Raw genomic sequence first — 19,161 nt, forward strand, 5'->3', positions numbered from 1 at the left:
AGAGCTGGCAAGTTTAGAGCCAGCTCCCAAATCGGGGCTGGCAGATAACCCGCTCCTTGGACCAAGGCATTTGGTATGCGAACCTTTTTCGTGCTTAAATTTCACAAATAGATGGCACACACAAAAGCCGTTCGGCACTCCAGGGACATTGCTATAAATATTAAAGCAAAGTGCGCCGACTGTGCTGCAAGAGAATATTTAATATATATATATATTTTGATATAAATTTAAGGCCTTCGCTATTCCCTGGGCAAGTCGGCTCATGGGCTCTCGCGGCGTATACGTAATGCGGCCATTAATATTTAGGCCACGCTAAAGATTTGTCCGATACAAGACTTTAAAGAAAGGCGCTTAAGTCGGCGCTTAGTTCAACGCGCAACTTCTCTCAATCGTCCCCAGGGTCTCAGTCATTTGTCAGTGGGTTAAAGTTTTCCACGGAAAACTGGAGCAGAGCGAGTCCAACGCTCTGTTAATTAGCATTTTACCGCAATCAAACGGGGTTCACCACTCTGTTCGCTCTCCCAGGCCCCGTGGCCGGGCTGGCAAATGGCAAATTGGAATGTAAAATGCGATAGATGTGGAGCCGGGTTGGCTGTGCCCAGGCCATCTCTCGAGGAATTAGCCTTCCTTGGGTAATGTGCTTTTCAATTGCTGCTAATCATGAAATATTTAAGCCTATCCCCTGGCGGAAATCTCTCTGGAATTGTTATATTTCGGCTGGTAATGAAATACTAAGAAATCATAAGAAATGATCAGAGGTTCGTGGGGATTGAGGAGAGTTTTCTGGGGTCGTTTGGTATTGGAATGTAGTTTCCGCTTTACCATTTGTTTCATTAGCTATTCGCACTTTTCAAAGTTATATGCGATTGCAAATGGGCTCCAACAATTACTGCAACCACTAAATATCAATCCTGCCTTCTCCCCTGTTGCGACTATTGGGGGTATTAGCATAACAGACACTTTGTAGTGTCCGCACTTTACAAGTCTTTATCGGTGCCTGCCGCCTCTCCCGGGCTCTACTGCATAGTTTTTCACACCTTTTGTTCACTCTTGGAATTTTCTTTACCCTGTAGTTACACAATGACATTTGGGTCAAATGCGTATAAATTTTAAGGCGAAACATTCCTTGTAGGGCTGCAACGTTTGGGACCACATTCCAGAGTGTGAATGGAGTGGCTTTTTTCCTTTGGCTAAAAATCAAAGGCAAGTGGAAATTGAGATCCAGAATGGGAAACGCTCAGAAGCAATTACAAATTCCGGTTGTGTCATTCTCGGCTCTGTCGAAGCGGAAGTCATTATCGTGGCAAACAAAACCTAATAGAGATGGGGGTATATGGTATACATATATCCCTAAACATGCCTGTCCTCTCCCTAACCCATACCCAGCCCTCGGGCAAACCGCAGTAACAACAACTGTAACACACCATTACATACATTTGCGACAACTTGGGCGGGGTTCCGGGCTTGAGTCTGGGTCTGGGTATTGCTGGCTTTGACTACACACGGCTACACGGCTACTGGTTTTGTCCTCATTATCGAGTTAATTATGTGTGTGTGACCGTCTTTATCTGAGAGTGTTTGAATGTGTGTCTGTGGTTGTATCTGTGTATCTGTGTGTGTGTGTGTGTGACCAAAGGTAATTACAGAAATGCTTCCATTGTTGGCCAATTCGGATAGCTTTTGCCATCCGATTTTGGGTTCCTGCCTCCTTGGCTGTGCTCCTTGTGTGTGTTTGCTCAACGCCCCGTCCCGTCCCGTCCCGTCCCGCCCCGGACCGTTCGTTCCCACATTTGTGCAGAGTTCCCTTGAGTTTTGCACCTTCCGCTTCGATTGTAATTAATTTGCAAGGCGACTGCCCTAACGATGTGGTTCGTGGTCTATTTAAAGTGATGAATAGCTCAAGACACGGAGTAAATCTCACTCGTACTGTCTGCTCATTTATGTGGGCCTGTTCTGTGGGCTAGTGATAGGATCTCCTCTTCGAGCGATGGCGGGAATATGTTAACCCATCATTTACACGAAATAATCAAGATTTGGTCCATCTCAGTATCATTGTCGCCCCATCTGTTCGCCTGTCGCTCATGGGTGCGGCGATGGGTAGACGGAGACCCAACTCAATGATTCTGATCCTGAAGGTTAATTACATTTATCCACAACGCAATGGAACCCGCAGGACATTGACTTAATTTCCATGCCGTTATCCCTCCCCTCCCCACCCCTCCCCACCCGCTTCATTCTTTATTTTGTTCGTTTCTGTTTGGTTTTTAATTTTTTTAAATGCTGGCAAGAAAATGAAGAAAAAGTCGAGACCAAAGTGCTGCCAGCAATTTTCCCTCTGCTTCCCCTCCATCCGTACATCTCTTTATTCTTTGGTATCTTTTTTTCGTGATACTCGTTGAAGCGCCTAAATGGTAATTAAAAATTGTTGCATTGCCGCTCGAATGCGTCCGCTATTTATGTAGTTTGGGGGCTTTCTGTAATTTCTTCATGGATAGCCATCGAGTTTAAGGTTCAGTGGATTAAATTTATGTATTTTATATTTTTTTTGCAAATTCGGGGGATTTTAAGAGGATTTTCTTTCCTAGAAACCATTTTAATCTTTGTTTAATTCCTGTTTAAGCTGGATTCCGCGTTTTAGTGGTGCTTTCAGCTTGTTATCGTTACTGTTTATCGTTGATTAACTATCGTTTACTTATCGTTTACTTTTTTGGCTATTCCTTATCAAAATTTTAGATTTCTATAAAGTCATGCGAAGACTAGTACTCTAGTCACTTAGTTCTTTCTTTGTTCCAAGTTCCAAACTCGGTGTTGATGTACTTGCAACTTTTTTAGATCAAATAAAACACTTTATGCTCAACTCCGAAAAAGCTTCAACACAATTTCGGTACATCGACGGGTATATATCTATTTGTGGCCACCGCTCACGTGCCATGTGCTGGCCCCAGCCCCACTCCGCTGGGGAACACCTGCCACTGGCCGTGGACTGCCACTGGTACTGGTCCAAATTGGCAAATCGAATGCATTGCCAAAATAAATTCTGATTTGACAGCCAAGCAAGTACGAGTACTCGACTCGGTATTTGGCAAAGACAGGGCAGCGCAGTGCAGCGCCAACTTTTGGTTACTAGTATTTTGTGTAAGGTGTCAGCACGTTCCTAGTGAACCGAGCTGATGGGGAAGGGGAAAGCCTTTCTCCTATGCATGATGACGCTGCCAGTGCTGGGATAATCCGCCAGCAGTTGTTGCAGTGTCGCATCCCTAATCCTAATGCACGCAATGGGATGATGGGGCCACCGCAGTAGAGGGTTATGAAACCATATGGCACGAAGTTATGCATATGTGTGCCCTTTTTCCACTCGTTTTGGCCAATCCCCCAACGTCCTGGCCCATTCAGCCATTGCCAGCTTAAACATATAATTTAGTTACGTCAGGGATTACACAGAGGCACACGCACACACAAACACAGGAGTGCTGGAGTGAAAAGGAGACAGCAAGACATCAGCCATTCATCATTCATTGAAAGGGAAACGGCATCAGAATAATGACAAGGAAGGCATTTATGTGGCTTTCTTTTAACTGAAGCCTGATGGGGCCTTCCTTTGACTTGGCTCGCATGCTGAAATGCTTCACTTTTTCCGGCTAAGAGAGCTCCTCAAAGGCAAGAAGCGATAGACAGCCAGAGGGAGATAAACGAGGGGAAAACGGGGAGTCATTCACTAATTATGTTGATGAATATGTATGATGATGTGTGGCGGAGGAAGCTCTCCATGTGAAAAGCGCTTTCTTTTTGAATTAAGTCTGTACTGTGTTTACAATTAGCAGAACTTCAGGCTTCTAAAGAAACAATAAGCTACTTTAAACAGACAGTGCCATCTCCTGTCCTCTCCCCTCCCTCGTGCCACAAGAGGCAAACACAAATCGTATCCGGCGGATCCGGGTGTCATGTCGAAGGCGGAAGAGCCCGACAGGAGAGCACGGATTCCATACTCGAACCGCAACGGATGGTTGTCGAAATCTATTAGGGGGGGCCTCCGACGAGTCACGAAGCATGCCACCAAAACTCGAAGTATGCAACAAAATGCGAACTTTTTACAACAATATTTTATGTACTTTGTATTTGCTCGTAGTTTTGGCTGCCGCACCGCCATAATTTTGTCAATAATATTTGTTTGTTTTGGCCATAAATGCAAGTCTTCTTTTATTAGTGGTTCTCCTGTTCCTCTTTATTTCGGCGTGTCAATGGCAACCCGACCGATATTGATATACGAGCGGGAGTCATGCAATGCGGCAAATGATAAACAGCAACGCCTCCAATAACAGATACAATTGGGCAAGGTGAGGCAGGCAGGCAGGCAGGCAGGCGAGCTGGGGGCGGCAATAAGAGGCCAGCAGACGCCCCGAATGAGGTAAGAGTTGGTATAAATAGAAAACCGAATGAAATTAATGCGGTACATGCAATTGAAAGTGAATAAAGTGTGGAAGAAAGTTTGACAGCTTGAAGCAATGATAAAGGAGAGGCATTCAGAAGGGAGATCCCTCAAGTAAGCTCTGAAATGGAGCTAGAGGGTGTCTATTACTAATTACTTTTACTACTAAACGGCACTGAAGATGTGTATCTTTGAATTCCACCTTTACCAAAAGCTGGCCATTAATTGATTATACGAATTCCAATGACTCAAAGAGAAACAGCTAATTTCCAAGCCACAATTAATGATAAAATCACACAAATGTTAAACGATAGATAGAAAGACAGCTGTTCGGGGCTGCACGTTGGAATAAAGTGGACTTGAATGGGTGGAAGTGGCCCAGTCCTCAACGAACGGTTCGAGGGAACAGCAAAGCGTTCCAGTTCGATGGCCAGCAATGAAAGTCTCACAGATCTTGCAGGTAGTAGTCATCGACACGAATGAGTTCCGCCACAAAAGCAATTTACATTCCAATATCTGTAGCATCAGAGGAGGAAAGGGCCCACAACAACTTGATGATGATCATTGCCACCTTGACCTGGGTGCTGCTCAGCATTATAAGTGAGCCAAAACGAAACGAGGAGCTGCCTTGATAACTACTACCTTTCTTCCCTCCAGCTCTGTTCATTTACTGCTGCAACTATTGGCAGGTGCTCAGGTCGAGGCCGCGTCGCCACCAGAGAGAGTCGGAATCTGAAGTCCAACAAAACACCCTGCTCTCATTGGATAATTAGCAGGGCCCTAAAGAGCATGATTAGAAGAGCCACGGGCGAAGGATTATTGCCAAAAGGGGGAAAACCACAATAAAGGAAGCGAGAAGAAGTGCAACAGCTGTCGGCGATCATCTTTTGGGCACCGGCCATATGGCCGTGCGCAGCAGCAGCTTCCATTTCCATTTTCCATTTCCGTTTCCGTTAAGTTAATTCCACACGACAGCAGCAAAACAGAAAAGAAAAAACCCAACCAAAAAAGAGGAAAATTCCATGTGTTGCTGTTTCCCATCTTTTTTTTGTTTAGTTTACAATTTCTCTCAGTTTTTCATTTCGTCGTTTCGCTTCCTTGTTGCTCTGAATAATATTTCACTTCTTCAGCCGTTAGAAGGGGGGGGAGGCGAAAGGGAAGCAGACCTGAGATATTTGCTGGAAGAGTTTTCATTTCTTTTGCTGGAAAAGTGAAAAGCATCTTTTATGCAAATTTACCAGTTGGAGCCAGGGAGCCATGGAGCAGTCAGCAGGTGGCAGGTAGCCGGGTGCGGGGCAGGAAGTCAGCAGGGGCTGGCAGACAGGCGTGGCAGGCCGGAGCTAACATGACTTCCGCTCTTTAACTGGCTTAATGTTGCAAAGGCAAAAGCAAAACAAGAGTTGGGCATACCCCCTCCTAAAAAAAGGTAAAAATTATTTGATTAAAGTCGAGTGCAAAGCGGAGCAAAGCTGAATGTAAACAGATATCTGTGCGGCTGCCCCAACCATATCCGAAGCTCTACAGACATATCATGGGAGGAGGCAATGCCAGAAGACTGCCAAGGCATCAAAGTAAAGGAATTTACATACGAGTACATACGAAAATAGACACATTTGTTGTCTTACTTCTGCCCTTCTCCACTTTACATTCTTTGTGGATTTTTTCCTGTATTTAACTCGGGCTTTCGATTAGGGATCTGTATTGAAAGCATTCCGGAAAATTGGAAAATGAAGACAGCAGCTTACACACAAAGCCATCATAGCTGAGGCTCTCCTTTAAAGACTATCTATCCAGCTTAATAAGTATTCTCCTTTCACTAGTTGAATACCCAAAGAGTCCTAAAGTTCCTGGTTGGAACTTTGACATAAATTTGACAGCACTCAGAATCATCCAGTGGAACTTTATAAGCCTCTTAAGCGCCTTCTCTTACAACAAACTTTAAATGTAATCCTCCGTATCCCATTGACGGTGGCACACATCATTACCATTCCCTTTGCGCAGACTTTCAGTCTTTGTGAATCTCTAAAATTTCATCAAACCGAATCGATTTGATGAAGGCCTTTGGTAACCCTTCGTCACAGGCCAGAGGTGGCTTCCCAATCGGAGGAACTCTTGAGAAAAGTTTTCGCTGGCAGCAAATCAAATGCCGATTATCGCATAGTTAGTTGCACTCTCAAAGGGAATGGACGCCTGAGGAGTCCGTGGCAGTGGCAGCCAAAATGTTGGCACGGGTCGGGGACTGGCACCGAAAGGGGGAGCCCGAATTCCCCCATCTCTTGTGGGAGAAGCCACGACTGTTCTCTCATTATCGGCGTGTTTGTTTTATGAAGGTCGTTTCCAACAGCCCGCACAAAAGGATTTGGGGCACGCACGCACAGACATCGTCATTGTCGTCACCATTCAGTCGACTCCCGCTCTCGCTCCCGCTCTCGCTCCCGCTCCTACCACTTGTCCCACCATTTAAGGCAGCTTCGAAGCCATTTTTGGCATTGTTATCTAGGTGGTGCTATTCCTTTTGCCTGCTCTTGGCCCACTCCTCCATCCGTCTCGCACTTTTCCAGCTTCTGTTGACACTTTTCGTTATTGTTGGCTGTTGACTGGTCCATCCCAATGATATCTTTGATAAATCTCGGCTTTCGCTTGTCCAAGCAACCAAAAATTTGTCTCAACTTGTCCAAGTGCTAATAGGAGCGGAGCCGCCAGTGGGCGGAGTGCGGATGAGTGGCAGAAGGCCGCTCAAGCTCCTCATAATTGCTTATGACGAACAGTCGGAATAAATCTGTTTCCTAGCTTGCCTTTTCTCTGCCACGAGAGTGGGTGGCGGGGCGTGGGTCGGGGGTTGTTGGTTAGACCTGGAGTCTGGCTCTACGCATTAAATTATTTCTCATTATTGACAGTTTATCAAATTGATTTAACAAACCTCATGGCTGTCTCTGTCGCTCCTCCTCCATTTCTCCCCCCTCCCCTTTTAGCCAGCCTTAAGTGTCTTCGTGATAAATGTTATCGTTGTTTGCTGGCCTCCCTCCATCCTTTCCTACAACTTGCTTTCGCTCTCTCTCTGTCCCTCTCTTCTAACTAAGCTTAAATGTGCTTTTCCTGCTTTTCCTGCTCTTCCTTATGGTGTGTTTATGTGCTTCTGTGTGCCTGTGCGCCTGAGTGTGTGTGCGGAATTTATGTAATGCCCAAAGTTGAAGCATACTTTTCGGCTGTTTGCTTAATGTTTCTACTGCTACCGCTTCTGTTCCCATCCCCCCACAAAATTTTTAGTTAATTTTAGTTTGTTTGCACAGTAAAGTGTGCTCAAACCGGCTGAATGTTTTATTAATTTAAAAAAGAAAACAAAACTTTTCCATTTTATAAATATATTTCTATCATGAAATAGTAATTCGGGTCGAATAATGCATGGAAGATGGAGAAAAATTCTTCATACGTATATACAAAAAGTGAGAACAGTTTTCTGAGGGCAGTGACAACGGATTAGCCTAAAAATTAGCAGAGCTTGGCATAAGAAAACTGTACAGGAGGCAGGAGATAAAAGCGAGTAAACTTCGAATAAAATAATAACCAAAATATATTCAAAATTTCGAATAAGTTTTGAATTTAAAACAGATTTTGTGAGAACACGAAGAGTGAGAACAGATGTAATAGCGCTGTAAAGAATATAGTGTTTTTCCGAGAACAGTTTTTGTGAATACAATTGTTGTGGGAATAGTTTTTGTGGGATCAGTTTTTGTGGTAACAGTTTTATATTATTAAAATTATGAAAAGTGAGAACAGGGGGAATAGCGATGAAAAACTATACTTTTCTTTTTAGTGGGAACAGTTGCACGTCTTGTGGAAATATGAAACATTACCAACAAAGTATTAAAAAATAAAAAACCGTATTCAACGTGCGATTGCATACTCAAATCACTGATTTCTCCTCTCAATAGCATTGTTAACTCAAACGGAGCACCGGCAAGCCATTTATCTGATGCGAATTATCAATCAGATCGGAGCTTGTGCCCTTTGTTGCCGGGCATAAGGCAATTGTCGGCGCTGCCATGGCAATTGTTCTCATTTCCCCCATTGACAGAGCCAAGAAATATGAAATAATAATGCCAACGGAATCGATGTCTTGACAAGGGACCCTTGCCCCGCGCCCCGCTGTAACTACAGGATACTCGTGCTTCAGCGAAGGATGCGTCGATTCAAATGGAATTGCCAGTAGGAGCGGAGCCAAGAAGTGAACCGAACAGCAAACAACAGTCGAGAGGCGACAGAGAGGAAAGCTGTTTCTGTAAGCAGAAATAATCCGATATTCATTTCCCTTTTCCATTGCCACCATTTCCATTGAAAGCTATTTGATGTGTACATATGTACGGGCCGAGTAGTCGTACATTTGATGGGCATATTGTACATTGTATGTTTGCATTCATGTTTTGTTGTTCCATTGTAATTAAGCCTTTGTTGGAAAGTGAAGTGCATATTAAACATCTCCCCGGGTATTTGGCAGCGTCTCAAGTGGGACTGCAAGAGCTGTACTGATGATTCCATTCAGGAATGTCACGTCCTTGATGTCTAGAGTCTCCCCCGAAGTGCAGCTGGGCGGAAAATCATCGTCCCTCTGACTGTTCTTAGCCATAATTCTTTGTTTGTTTTCCAATAAAATTTAGACACAAAATCTTTCACTTTAGTCGATTTGTTTTGGTCACTTAATTGCCGACAGGTTTTTTCATTCATAATTTAATCACAATTCCATCTATTTCCATTCGACCCGAAGGAAAATTTCTATTTTCTCTGTTGACTTTTGCATAATTTATGCCTGAAGCAAAACGAGAGAAGGAAGATTTTTGGATCCTACCCACAAATACATTTGTCTGTGCGTACACATTTTTGAAACTGTCATTGCCAAAATGGTTAATTAAATATTTACTTGGCAAAACAGTGGTAAAACGTTGATTAATTATTTAAAATCTTCTGTCAGAAGTCAGATCTAAACACAGCCCGAGTCTGGGCCAGGCTGGGTCTCGGGCCCTCTTCTGACAGAACGCTTACCATAAATGGAATCATATCGAGATTTCGCAACTGTTGACTGTTGCTCTTGCTGCTATTTGTTGCTGACTGCAAACTTTCTAAAGTTTTTGCCACCCACTCAAACCAGCCCCTGCACTGTGTGATTTTTCGACTTGCCGACACTTGTTTTTCGGGGGGAGGGCGGCGGCAGGAGCAGAGACCTCAAGACAGAGCGGTCTAAGTGATTTAGGCTAAAGTTTTTCACCGGAAATGTAGCGAGGAAAACTTTTGTTGTTGCGCATAATCGTTTGCCGGAAGTTGATCAAAAAGGGGGGAATACTTTTACCCGCAGACGATAGGTGCATTATGAAGCAATCAATAAATTTACTTGGGCGATTACTTCGCTGAGAACCGAGATGCCTAGCCAAGCACTTTGTCCCCTATCAGGCTCCATGTACAAGTGTATGTGGTACTTATGCTGAGGTTTATGCGACGACAATGACGGCTGCCTCCTCACGTGTGTGTGGCACGTGGCTGTGCTGTGGCAGTCATAATTCATTTGCATAACATTAACGGGCAGGCGGATGCCGGAGCACGAGCCGGGCCGCTTGCCGGGCGTCTAAGCCGAGTTTAAATAAATTATTTATGGAAACGAATTAACCGTAAGCAGTTAGCCGGAGACAGCTGCAGGACAGCCAGGTGCAGGCATGAAAAGTGGGCCAGGATATGGCCAGGCACAACAGCAGGAGGTCTGTGAGTGGCCATGGAAGTTGTGTGTGTTGCGACACGAGTCCTTAATAAAGACTTCTAGGACCTTGAAAATACTCTAATGAAAGTCCACTGATTAAAGAAGTAAACTATTAAAAGTCCGATGTGGTTCCAAGTTCCAATCTTCTTCTCCATCCATGGAAAAATAGTTGAGAGATCTATTGTCCCCTACTGATTCCCCCACATTTAAGATTATTTTCCAACATTTATGGGTTAGCTTTCAACTTCATTTAATTTCACAAATCCTTGGCATAATTCCATTTCATTTGATCGATCCAAAGCGCTTACTTCTTCAGCAAGGTGGAGACCACAGCGGGGCCAGCGGCATAGGTGGTGACGGGTGCGGCGTAGGCCGAATAGACTGAGGGCGATCCCAGATATGCGGAGGAGTAGACCGAAGGAGCGTAGGCGGAGTAGGCACGTGGATAGGCGGCGGAGTAGGTGGTCACCGGAGCGGCATAGGCCAGGCCTGGGGCTGCGGCGTAGGTCAGGGCCGGAGCAGCCGCATAGGTGGCCACAGCGGGAGCCACAACATGAGCCTGGGCGGCGGCGATGAAGAGAGCCAAGCAGATGAGGAACTAAACAGAACAAAATGATGAATGAGATTAGAAATCTCTTGCAAATATCCTCCTGAAACAGGCCCAACTGTAAGGCTGACTCACCTTCATGTTGATATTTGTTTTGGGTTTGTGTTGGACGAACGTTCTCAAAGATTGGAGGAAGTGCGTTGACTGATGCCATTCCCCAGAAAGGCCAGGGCTTTTATACCCAATCGAAGATCGAATTTTCAGAGAACAAGTTCTGCAATATGCGGATGTGGTAGCTAATCCGGGCATGCCATATCGAATGGATTAGCATTGTTCGGCTCAATGAATGTTCGTTTGCACAGACAACAACCCTGACAAGGGTCCACGGACTGGCGGACGGAGGGACAGGCAGTAATGAGATCTTGATTGTTTGTCGGTTTGTGTGTGGGTCAGGTCTGGTGACAAGCAAAGAGCTTTGTTAATGGCGTTAAACGAAAGTGTCGGCAAAGCGGAATCACACAAATATAATTACACTCGAACGGAAAGCGTAAGTGGCAACAAATCATTGTAATTTACGTCATCAGCAATTGAATCTTTGGCATTGACAGTGAAAATTCATGAAAACGATTGAGAGCACGCCCAAGGCCTGGATCCCGTTGATTACTCAATAATCGATCAAAAACTAACCGATTTTTCATGGGAAAGTGATACTTTTCATCGTAAAATATGTAGAGAAAAGTATTGCCAAGAGCTTACTCCTGCCGAAAACTGACGCTGCCAGGAGGCTCTGTTGGATCTGGGCCTAACAAGGAGTTGGTTATATAGAGATCACCGTTACTAGATAGATCCCACAAAACAAGGAACACACAAATTATACATTCAATTTATGCCTACAACGAAATGTGTCAAAGTCTCTCTGGGGAGCAGACCACTCATCATTCCCATGTTCATGTCGGCAGAGCCACAGGACTCTGGTGTCCTGCTCAAATTACCCATATACTTGCCGCTTTGTAACTGTCAGAGAACGTAACGAACCGAACCAAAACAAAATGTTAAACATACGCGAAAAGAATGAGTGTGTGGCGCCTCATGTGGGGGGCGAAGGCTCATTAATAACAATTTATGAGCTGAGACACGAAATTAGTCTGTGACAAGTTTCGCCGCAGGATGTGGACACAACAAACATATATCCATCCATCCGCCCCACCCAGCCACACGCACACTCACACACACACACACGCACACTCACACACATATGTTGCAAGTTCAGTTTGGACTTCGTCTGGGGGGGGGGGGGATTGCGTTAATTAATTCCAAAAGTGTGTTGCGTGTCCTGCCAAAAGGACAAATATGCGTACACGAACTCATGTCCTGTGGTCCGGTTGTTAAGGCTCCTCTTTCTATCTTTTCCCCTCCAGTAAATTATGAAAATTATTTCCAACTAAATCTGGGAAGAGCCTCAAAGCCTCATTGGCAAAGAGTTACATGAACTCTCTTTTTTTCCCTAAATAATTAAACAAATTTCTGCTGCTTTGATACACATTTTGTTCATAAATGTTCTTTATTCATTTTCCAGTTGGTTTTCAGCTCACATTTTGTTTTTTTTTTATATTAAACTTTTATTTGCTTTACATTAAGGGGGCAGGGAGCTAACACAAATATAATCATGCTCAAACACAAAATAAATATCATTCTTTCTTACAAATCAAGGGTTAATTTTACTCAAACTAGATGTAGGATTATGAAAATATATATTATATGGAGTCGAATATTCTTAGCTTCTAAATCTACAAAAAAAATTTAATTTATTTTTTTTTTATTTTGTTTTATTTTTTTTCCAATTTATAATTCGAGTCACAATTCAATTTGATTTTGTCATTGAAGCAGCACTTTGCATGTTGAGAGGGGGGGTGGGATACATACATATGTATATAGAAAGATCTTACGGATAGAGCGCTAGATAGAGTTGAAAATTTGAAAATTGTTTTCGGGGCAGGTGGTGGTTGTAGTGGAGACACATTGAACTTTAGTTTGCGCACAGTCCGGCTATGGATACATACAGATCGATCATGCATACATACATATATATATTCATATTCATATCCTATATAGACTTGATAAAGGTTTTTGTTCGACAACAGATTTTTATAAAATTTCATTTCACATTTAACAAAATATGACGATGATTCGATGCACATAAACATATGTACCATACTATACTATCATATGGTGCTGTATCTTTCAAACATATGTATCTAGTTTGCCCCTATTTTTAGATTCCTTTAATGTGGTCTCCTCCGCTGTTGTGGTTTTTTTTTGTGCTATTTATGTATTATATTTATATAGAGATATGCCATTAAATTCTGTAATTTTATTATAATATATTCAGGGGGGATAGTCTTTTCGTAGATTCGCAATGTGACTAACTAAGTTCAATTGAGTTTAGGCTACGTTTTAGTGGCTAGTTTAAGTATTAGCTGACCTGCTTCCTAGCCTAATTACACATATACGCTTTATATACACACCTTATCTATTTACGATTTCGCTATACTCGTATCTCGTATCTTAGTTGAAGTTTAAACTAGTTTTTTGTGTTCTGTTCGGGTTTCGGGTCGTGTCGTGTATTTTCACAAGCATAGCTCTTTTGTTCACTGAAGTATTTGCGCACAAAGATCGTTCGGGCCTAACCCCACATTTGGTAAAGGAAGTGGGCCGCATCAAACATTCATTTCTATGGTACAGAAGTAACTTATGCATATATTACTCGTATGTAAATGCTTCTTTTTTCTTAGGTCGGGGCTAAACACTGCTATATCCAGAACATATATATATATAGTGTATCCTATAACTATATAGAGTTCTTTCTTATACGGGGTTTTGCTGCTTGAAGTCGGAAAGTCTTGTAAGAGTTTTGTTCGTTTCGCTTTCGAAAGAGATTTCTTATTTATTTTTTTTTTTTATTTAAAGCGAAACCCACGCCAGCGGCAGTTTTATTCCTATAATACAGATTTTTGGGATGCAGTTACCTCCTCGCCACAATTCCTCCTCCACTCCTCCTCCTGCTGCTGCTGCTGCTGCTGCTCCTCTTAGACGATGGTGGTGCGCTCGGCGCCCAGCGCTGTGGTGGTGCACGTACTGCTCCCCCCTATGCAGACTATCTGACATTTGATGTCCTCTTTGGGTAACTCTCAGGAGCTCACCGTCTCGTAGTTCCCCCCGCCGGCCAGCAGCAGTGGCGACTGCACGCACACTGCAGGTGCCACACCACCACCCAGCGTGGTGTAGGCGGTCTGGGAGCGGGGCGACGTCAGCAGCGATTGGGCGGCGCCGATGGTGATGTTGCCGCTGGTCACCGAGCTGGTCAGCGCCGCCGAGATGCCGCTCGTGTGGAGGCTGCCCGGATGGGGCAGCGTGTTGCAGGCACTCGCCCCGCCCACGCCAGCGCCGCCGCCGCCGCCGCCGCTGCTGTTGGTCTGCAGCGAACCGTTGGACTGGCCGCCGAGCAGGGGCATGGTGCAAGTGGTCGTGGAGCCGTAGGGCGAGGTGGGAGAGGTGCGCGTCTCATAGGCCGGCAGATGATAGCTGGTGGCACCCACTCCTCCGGGCATGCCACCACCACCGCCGACTCCCCGGCCCGGAATACGGGTGTAGATATTCGGCGGGGTGCGGGTGGAGAGCAGCGGCGGCGGGGCGGTGTAGACGGGACGCTGGGCGGCCGGGGCACGTTGCGGGGTGTTGTACAGGCTGAAGGCGGGGTTCGTTGTTAGCGACAGTTCACCGTACTGCGGGGGGAGGGGATACAAGAGGAGGGAAAGAGTTGATAGAGTGTTTAGTAATTATTAAACATAAGAACAAAGTGCTGCTGCCGAATAATTAAAAAATAAAACTTTGATAGTACATACATTCATGCGGCAAAAATTCTGATCGAAAAGTTTCGAAAGTGACCCACAAACACCAACAACTTCTAATGAGCTTGTTAAGCATTCGAGAGAGAGAGAGTTGGGGAAAACAACAGGGAAAAACATGAAAAGCTGAACAAAAGCCAAACATTTTTCAACTTTTGCTGGCGAGTGGACACACAAAAACATTTGCCTCATCAAAATTTGATGGTTTCCTCCTCCCTGGAAAACCAGACAATGATACAAAAATTTCCAGAGTACTGCAGTGGACTGATGGGGTGGTGGGACTGTGGTGGGTCAACAGCAACTTTGTTAGGGGTGGTGTGGGAAAAACAAAGAAACTAATTTGTGTAATTTATTTCGGCTAATTGGAAACATGAATGAGAATCAGGGATCGTGGCAGAACGAAGCTTTAAATACCCTGCAGATTTTTGATCAAACGTTTGGGTACTTCTGGATCTATTGATGGGGAAACTTCAATGGAAGAGGAGTTCTTACTCTAGTATCAGTCTTCTTTATTTTGCTCCTGTTCTCTGAAGTATTCAAGCACGAATCAAAAGGCTTATTCCACTAGAAAATCCTTTCAAGTTTTCCCTTTGGCTTGTGGTTCTCTTTCTTAGCCCTAAATCAATTTGGTCAAGTGTCTCTAATGCGTAATAATAAGTTTCGTTACATGCAAAACAAACCCTTTCATTAGGGAAATTGGAGGCAAGTTTTTTGTACTCTGTGGTGGGAGAGAGGCGTTGATTAAGGGTTAGAGTTCGTTTTGTTCTTGTAATAGTTCTGGGCGAAAAAGTTAGGCGAATATTCTATACGGACGGAATGAAAATTCCGTTCAGGAGGCGGTAGACATCTCCAACTCTCAATTCTGTACGTTTCTATATGGTCGCCTGAAAGTATGCTGCATTATTTTCATAACATGTCATTATGTAGTTGTCATGTCAAGACGGCTGCTTAACTACGTATTTAAGCATATCTACATACATATGACACTTACTTCAGCAAATCTATTTCCTAACACAGATACTAGATCTCGAACTAACTCAACTTCTAACCCTAGCAGGAGGCCCCACCTCCCTTTAAACCCCTTCTGCTTCCACCATATGCAAACGAGAAGCGGATTGAGCGGTAGGGAATAGAGGAATCCCCAAACAATTGAATCCCATTTGAATTCTCACCTGCTTCCCGAAGGTGGGCGACAGCGATGGTGGCGGCGGCGAGGCGGTGTTAATGCGCGTCGGTGGCGTATACAAAATTCGCTGTGATTCCATATTCAATCGGTCGAAGGCCTTCTCCTCCTGGTGGAACTCATCCTCGCTTGTCGCCTCCTGCGGCACCACATCCGGATTTTTGTCCTCCAGGCTGGAATGGCTACCCATATTGCGGGATAGCGGCTCGGCGCTGCCCTTGTCCGCCTCGGTGGTGGTGGCATCCCCGCCATTGCCGTGCCGGCGACCTCGCTTGCTGCGGAATTTGATAAAGATCACCACACAAATGGCGACCAGAATCAACGTGGCGATGACGCCAACTAAGGCGCCCAGAAGCGGCGTCAATTGTACTAGCACCGCCGTCGATGAGGCTGCGGCATGGACAGGAAAAACGGAAAACAGAAAACAGATACGGGGAAATTGTGAAAAATTGAATGACAAAAAGCGCACGTTGAAAAAACAATGCAACAGCGGGCCATGTGGCAACGTGGCGACACCCGACCGACACTCACCTGTTCGCAACAAAGGCGCTGAAAGCGTCCGGCCCCTCAATCGGTGGGCCACCTTGCTGGGCCCCTGCGCGTTCACGGCCGTCACTCGAATGACAAACACGGAATCGCTCGGCAAACGCTTCACCGTGAACTCCGGATACTTGTACGAGGCGTTGTAGAGTATCTGGCGATTCAGTTCGTCGTAGATCTGCACATGGAAGTACTGCGGTATGCCGCCATCGTAGCCGGGTGTGCACTGGATTTGCAAGGAGTTGGCAGTGGCATTGAAGGCCGTGCAGTTCTTCACCGGTTCGGGTAGGTCTATGAAAGAGAAAAGAGCGATGGAAGGTGTTAGTTATGATTATATTTCCTTGATAAATTGGTTCCCAAGGACTCCATATACTCTTCATTCCCATATCCTCTAAATATTTGAGACTCCAAAGCTTTCCGAAGTTGTTTTCGTTATGAAAATATGTCTATGATCTTTTATTCTTTCATTTTGTATCATCCTGCAGAGGATATTTCTTTAATGGAGCTTCAAAAAACCTTTTAATACAGCCAACCGTTCGCTGAGAGCGAGAAATGGTGCCTGACCCTCAGGTGGACAGTTTCCCTGAAATGGAAATTCATGTTTTCCCTTCAACCTGCGCTGTCGCAAAAACCGAAATTCTCCCTAGTTTTCAGGCCATGGCCAGCGGTGGTTTTATAAATAAATGATGTGCGCTGGCAATTTATTGCATTTGATTATCAGATTATCGCCGAGCGCAGATTGCAGTTTGCTGCAACGGTGCAGCAATAGTGCAACACAGAGGCAGCAGCAGCAGCAGCAGCAATCGCGAAAGGGGAAGCAAACATGCAGATGGCGTTGGTAAACATGGCTTTTATTGCTGTCAGGGACATTCACATGAACGGGCCCCGCACGGACTGTCCGCGGATGCTGCAACGTGCGAGACGACATTGCAACGCGTTAAATTGCCACACGGCCATGCCATGCCGTGCGCCGTGCCATGCCGTGCCGCGGAGTAGTAGTCTGTGGGCCAAATGTAAATAACAAGCAGAGATTCACTCACCTCACGAGTGAGGCTACGTGCTACGTGCAACAATTATCTACTGACCAGAGAACGAGGCATGCCCCACCCCAGACCGCCCAGTACAGCCACAACCCGTATTGAGTAAACATGTTTGCTGTTGCGTTGGTATTTTGTTATGTGCCTCTCAATGGGAAATTAATTAAATATTTTTAAATATGTTTTCTTCTTTCCGATACCCTCTGATTGATGCAGAAAGGTGCACCATGTCTATGGCAAGATAGATCTAGAAGTCATGGCTTATAATGGCTCCCAAAGAGGAACGATAGGTGTCCCTTTAAATCTCAATCAAAGCTGAGTCGCTACTCCACATAGCTCCCATTCGAACGGTAGTTCTTCCAGGGTATCCAAAGTTTCAGCCACCGAGGCCACCCGCCTTTCCGTTCCGGTTTTTCCTTTATCTTTCCACTACGAACCGCTGCACGAGTGGCAGGCAGGTAACTCACCTGCCGGCTGGATGTGGTACCAGCAGGGCTGGCTGTGGCCCATCGGGCTGCTGGCCACGCAGGAAATGGCGCCGAAGCTCTCGTAGCTCTCCACGTGGTAGCTGTACACGTTGTTCAGCGGGGGCGCCGTAGTTGTGGTGGGCATGGTCATGGCCTGGCGATGATGCTGCTGCTTGTGCAGTGCGGCCAGCCGCTTGCGCTCCATCATTTGGATGGAGGCGGACGAGGCAGAGCTGGATGCGTGATGGCCAGGGCTGTGGGAGTCGCTGCTGCCTCCAGGGCCACTCGACGACTGGCCTTGCAGCTGGGGCAGCTGTTTCCGCTGGGGCTGTTTGTTCTCCACATGGTTCTTGTGCACCATGTTGGAGTAGACCATTTGCGTGTAGGGCGTCTCCTCGCCATAGTCCTGATAGCCGTCCATCTCGTGCCCCACCGCCGGATAGTCCTCGTCCTCGAAGCGAACGGCCGACATGTCCACAATGCTGGCCGTGCGTCCGTGCCGGCCATGCAGCAGTCCCCGTTGCAGTCCGTGTGTGTGCTTCCTCTTGCTGCGCTGATAATATCCGCCCAGGTCCGAGCCGGAGCCAGGTCCGGAGCCGGAAGGCGATTTCAGCGACAGCAGGACCGGTCCGAGCTGCGGCAGCTCGATGAGACTCTCCAGCGAGTTGTTGAAGTGCCACTTGTAATTTAGATTATCGAGTGGATTCGCGTCCACCTCGCAGGTGATGTTGATTGTCTGCTTGAGTGCTGCACGTATAATCGTGGAGTCCGACTTGCACACGGGTGGATCTACGAGGTGGAGGGAGAGAGGGAGATTGTGGGAGGGCGAAACAGAAGTGCAGGTTGAAGTTAAGTCAAGTTAGGTTAGAGTGAGAGGTGGTGTGGAGTGGAGTGGAGAGAGTACAGAGAGTGGCAGTGTGGTACTTACACTTCACGTCCAAGTAAACCTCGTTGCTGGACACGCTGCCCTGGAGGTTGCTGGCCCGACAGAAGTACTGGCCGTGCGAGGACTTTGAGATGCCCTGCAGCACCAGCGTCTGGTTGGAGATGATTATCCCGCGCGACGAGTGCAGTTGCTTGTCCTGTGTGACGGCGGAGTGTGCGGGCGGGGTCAGAGGTCAAAAGAGAGAATAAAGGATAACGTTAATGTTGTGGGATGTGTTTTTTATATTTCGAGTAGAAATGTTCGATATTCAATTAACTTAACGATGTTCATTCTACGTGATTCAATTTACGATATTGCATTTACGATATTCGGCTTACGATGCTCAATTTATGTACGTTATTGAATTTACAATATTTCATTTACGATA

At 45.6% G+C, this 19,161-nt stretch overlaps 3 protein-coding genes across 3 annotated transcripts in view; 1 reads left to right on the top strand and 2 right to left on the bottom strand.

The window, feature by feature from the left end:
- Positions 1-4,789: 4,789 nt before the first annotated feature.
- Positions 4,790-5,448, top strand: LOC108158382. The gene is made up of 3 exons (XM_017290635.2): positions 4,790-4,886; positions 4,949-5,026; positions 5,084-5,448. The coding sequence occupies exons 1-3, from the start codon at positions 4,790-4,792 to the stop codon at positions 5,197-5,199; spliced, it is 291 nt and encodes a 96-aa protein (XP_017146124.1). The 3' UTR covers positions 5,200-5,448.
- A 4,946-nt stretch (positions 5,449-10,394) lies between these two features.
- Positions 10,395-10,954, bottom strand: LOC108158298 (cuticle protein 16.5). Its single transcript, XM_017290538.2, has 2 exons — positions 10,852-10,954; positions 10,395-10,767 (listed from the first exon to the last, which is right to left on the bottom strand). The coding sequence occupies exons 1-2, from the start codon at positions 10,855-10,857 to the stop codon at positions 10,474-10,476; spliced, it is 300 nt and encodes a 99-aa protein (XP_017146027.2). The 5' UTR covers positions 10,858-10,954; the 3' UTR covers positions 10,395-10,473.
- Positions 10,955-12,244: 1,290 nt separating this feature from the next.
- LOC108159179 overlaps positions 12,245-19,161 on the bottom strand; it is a 49,757-nt gene continuing 42,840 nt past the window's right edge. Inside the window, exons 10-14 of the mRNA XM_017292228.2 lie at positions 18,777-18,930; positions 17,849-18,637; positions 16,336-16,635; positions 15,794-16,194; positions 12,245-14,498 (exon numbers count right to left, since the gene is read on the bottom strand). Coding sequence (XP_017147717.1) covers positions 13,905-14,498; positions 15,794-16,194; positions 16,336-16,635; positions 17,849-18,637; positions 18,777-18,930 — 2,238 coding nt within the window. The 3' untranslated portion in view covers positions 12,245-13,904. The remainder of the gene's footprint in view (positions 14,499-15,793; positions 16,195-16,335; positions 16,636-17,848; positions 18,638-18,776; positions 18,931-19,161) is intronic.

The sequence above is a fragment of the Drosophila miranda genome, chromosome 3 (genome assembly GCF_003369915.1).
Source record: "Drosophila miranda strain MSH22 chromosome 3, D.miranda_PacBio2.1, whole genome shotgun sequence".
NCBI classification, from domain to species: Eukaryota; Metazoa; Arthropoda; class Insecta; order Diptera; family Drosophilidae; genus Drosophila; species Drosophila miranda.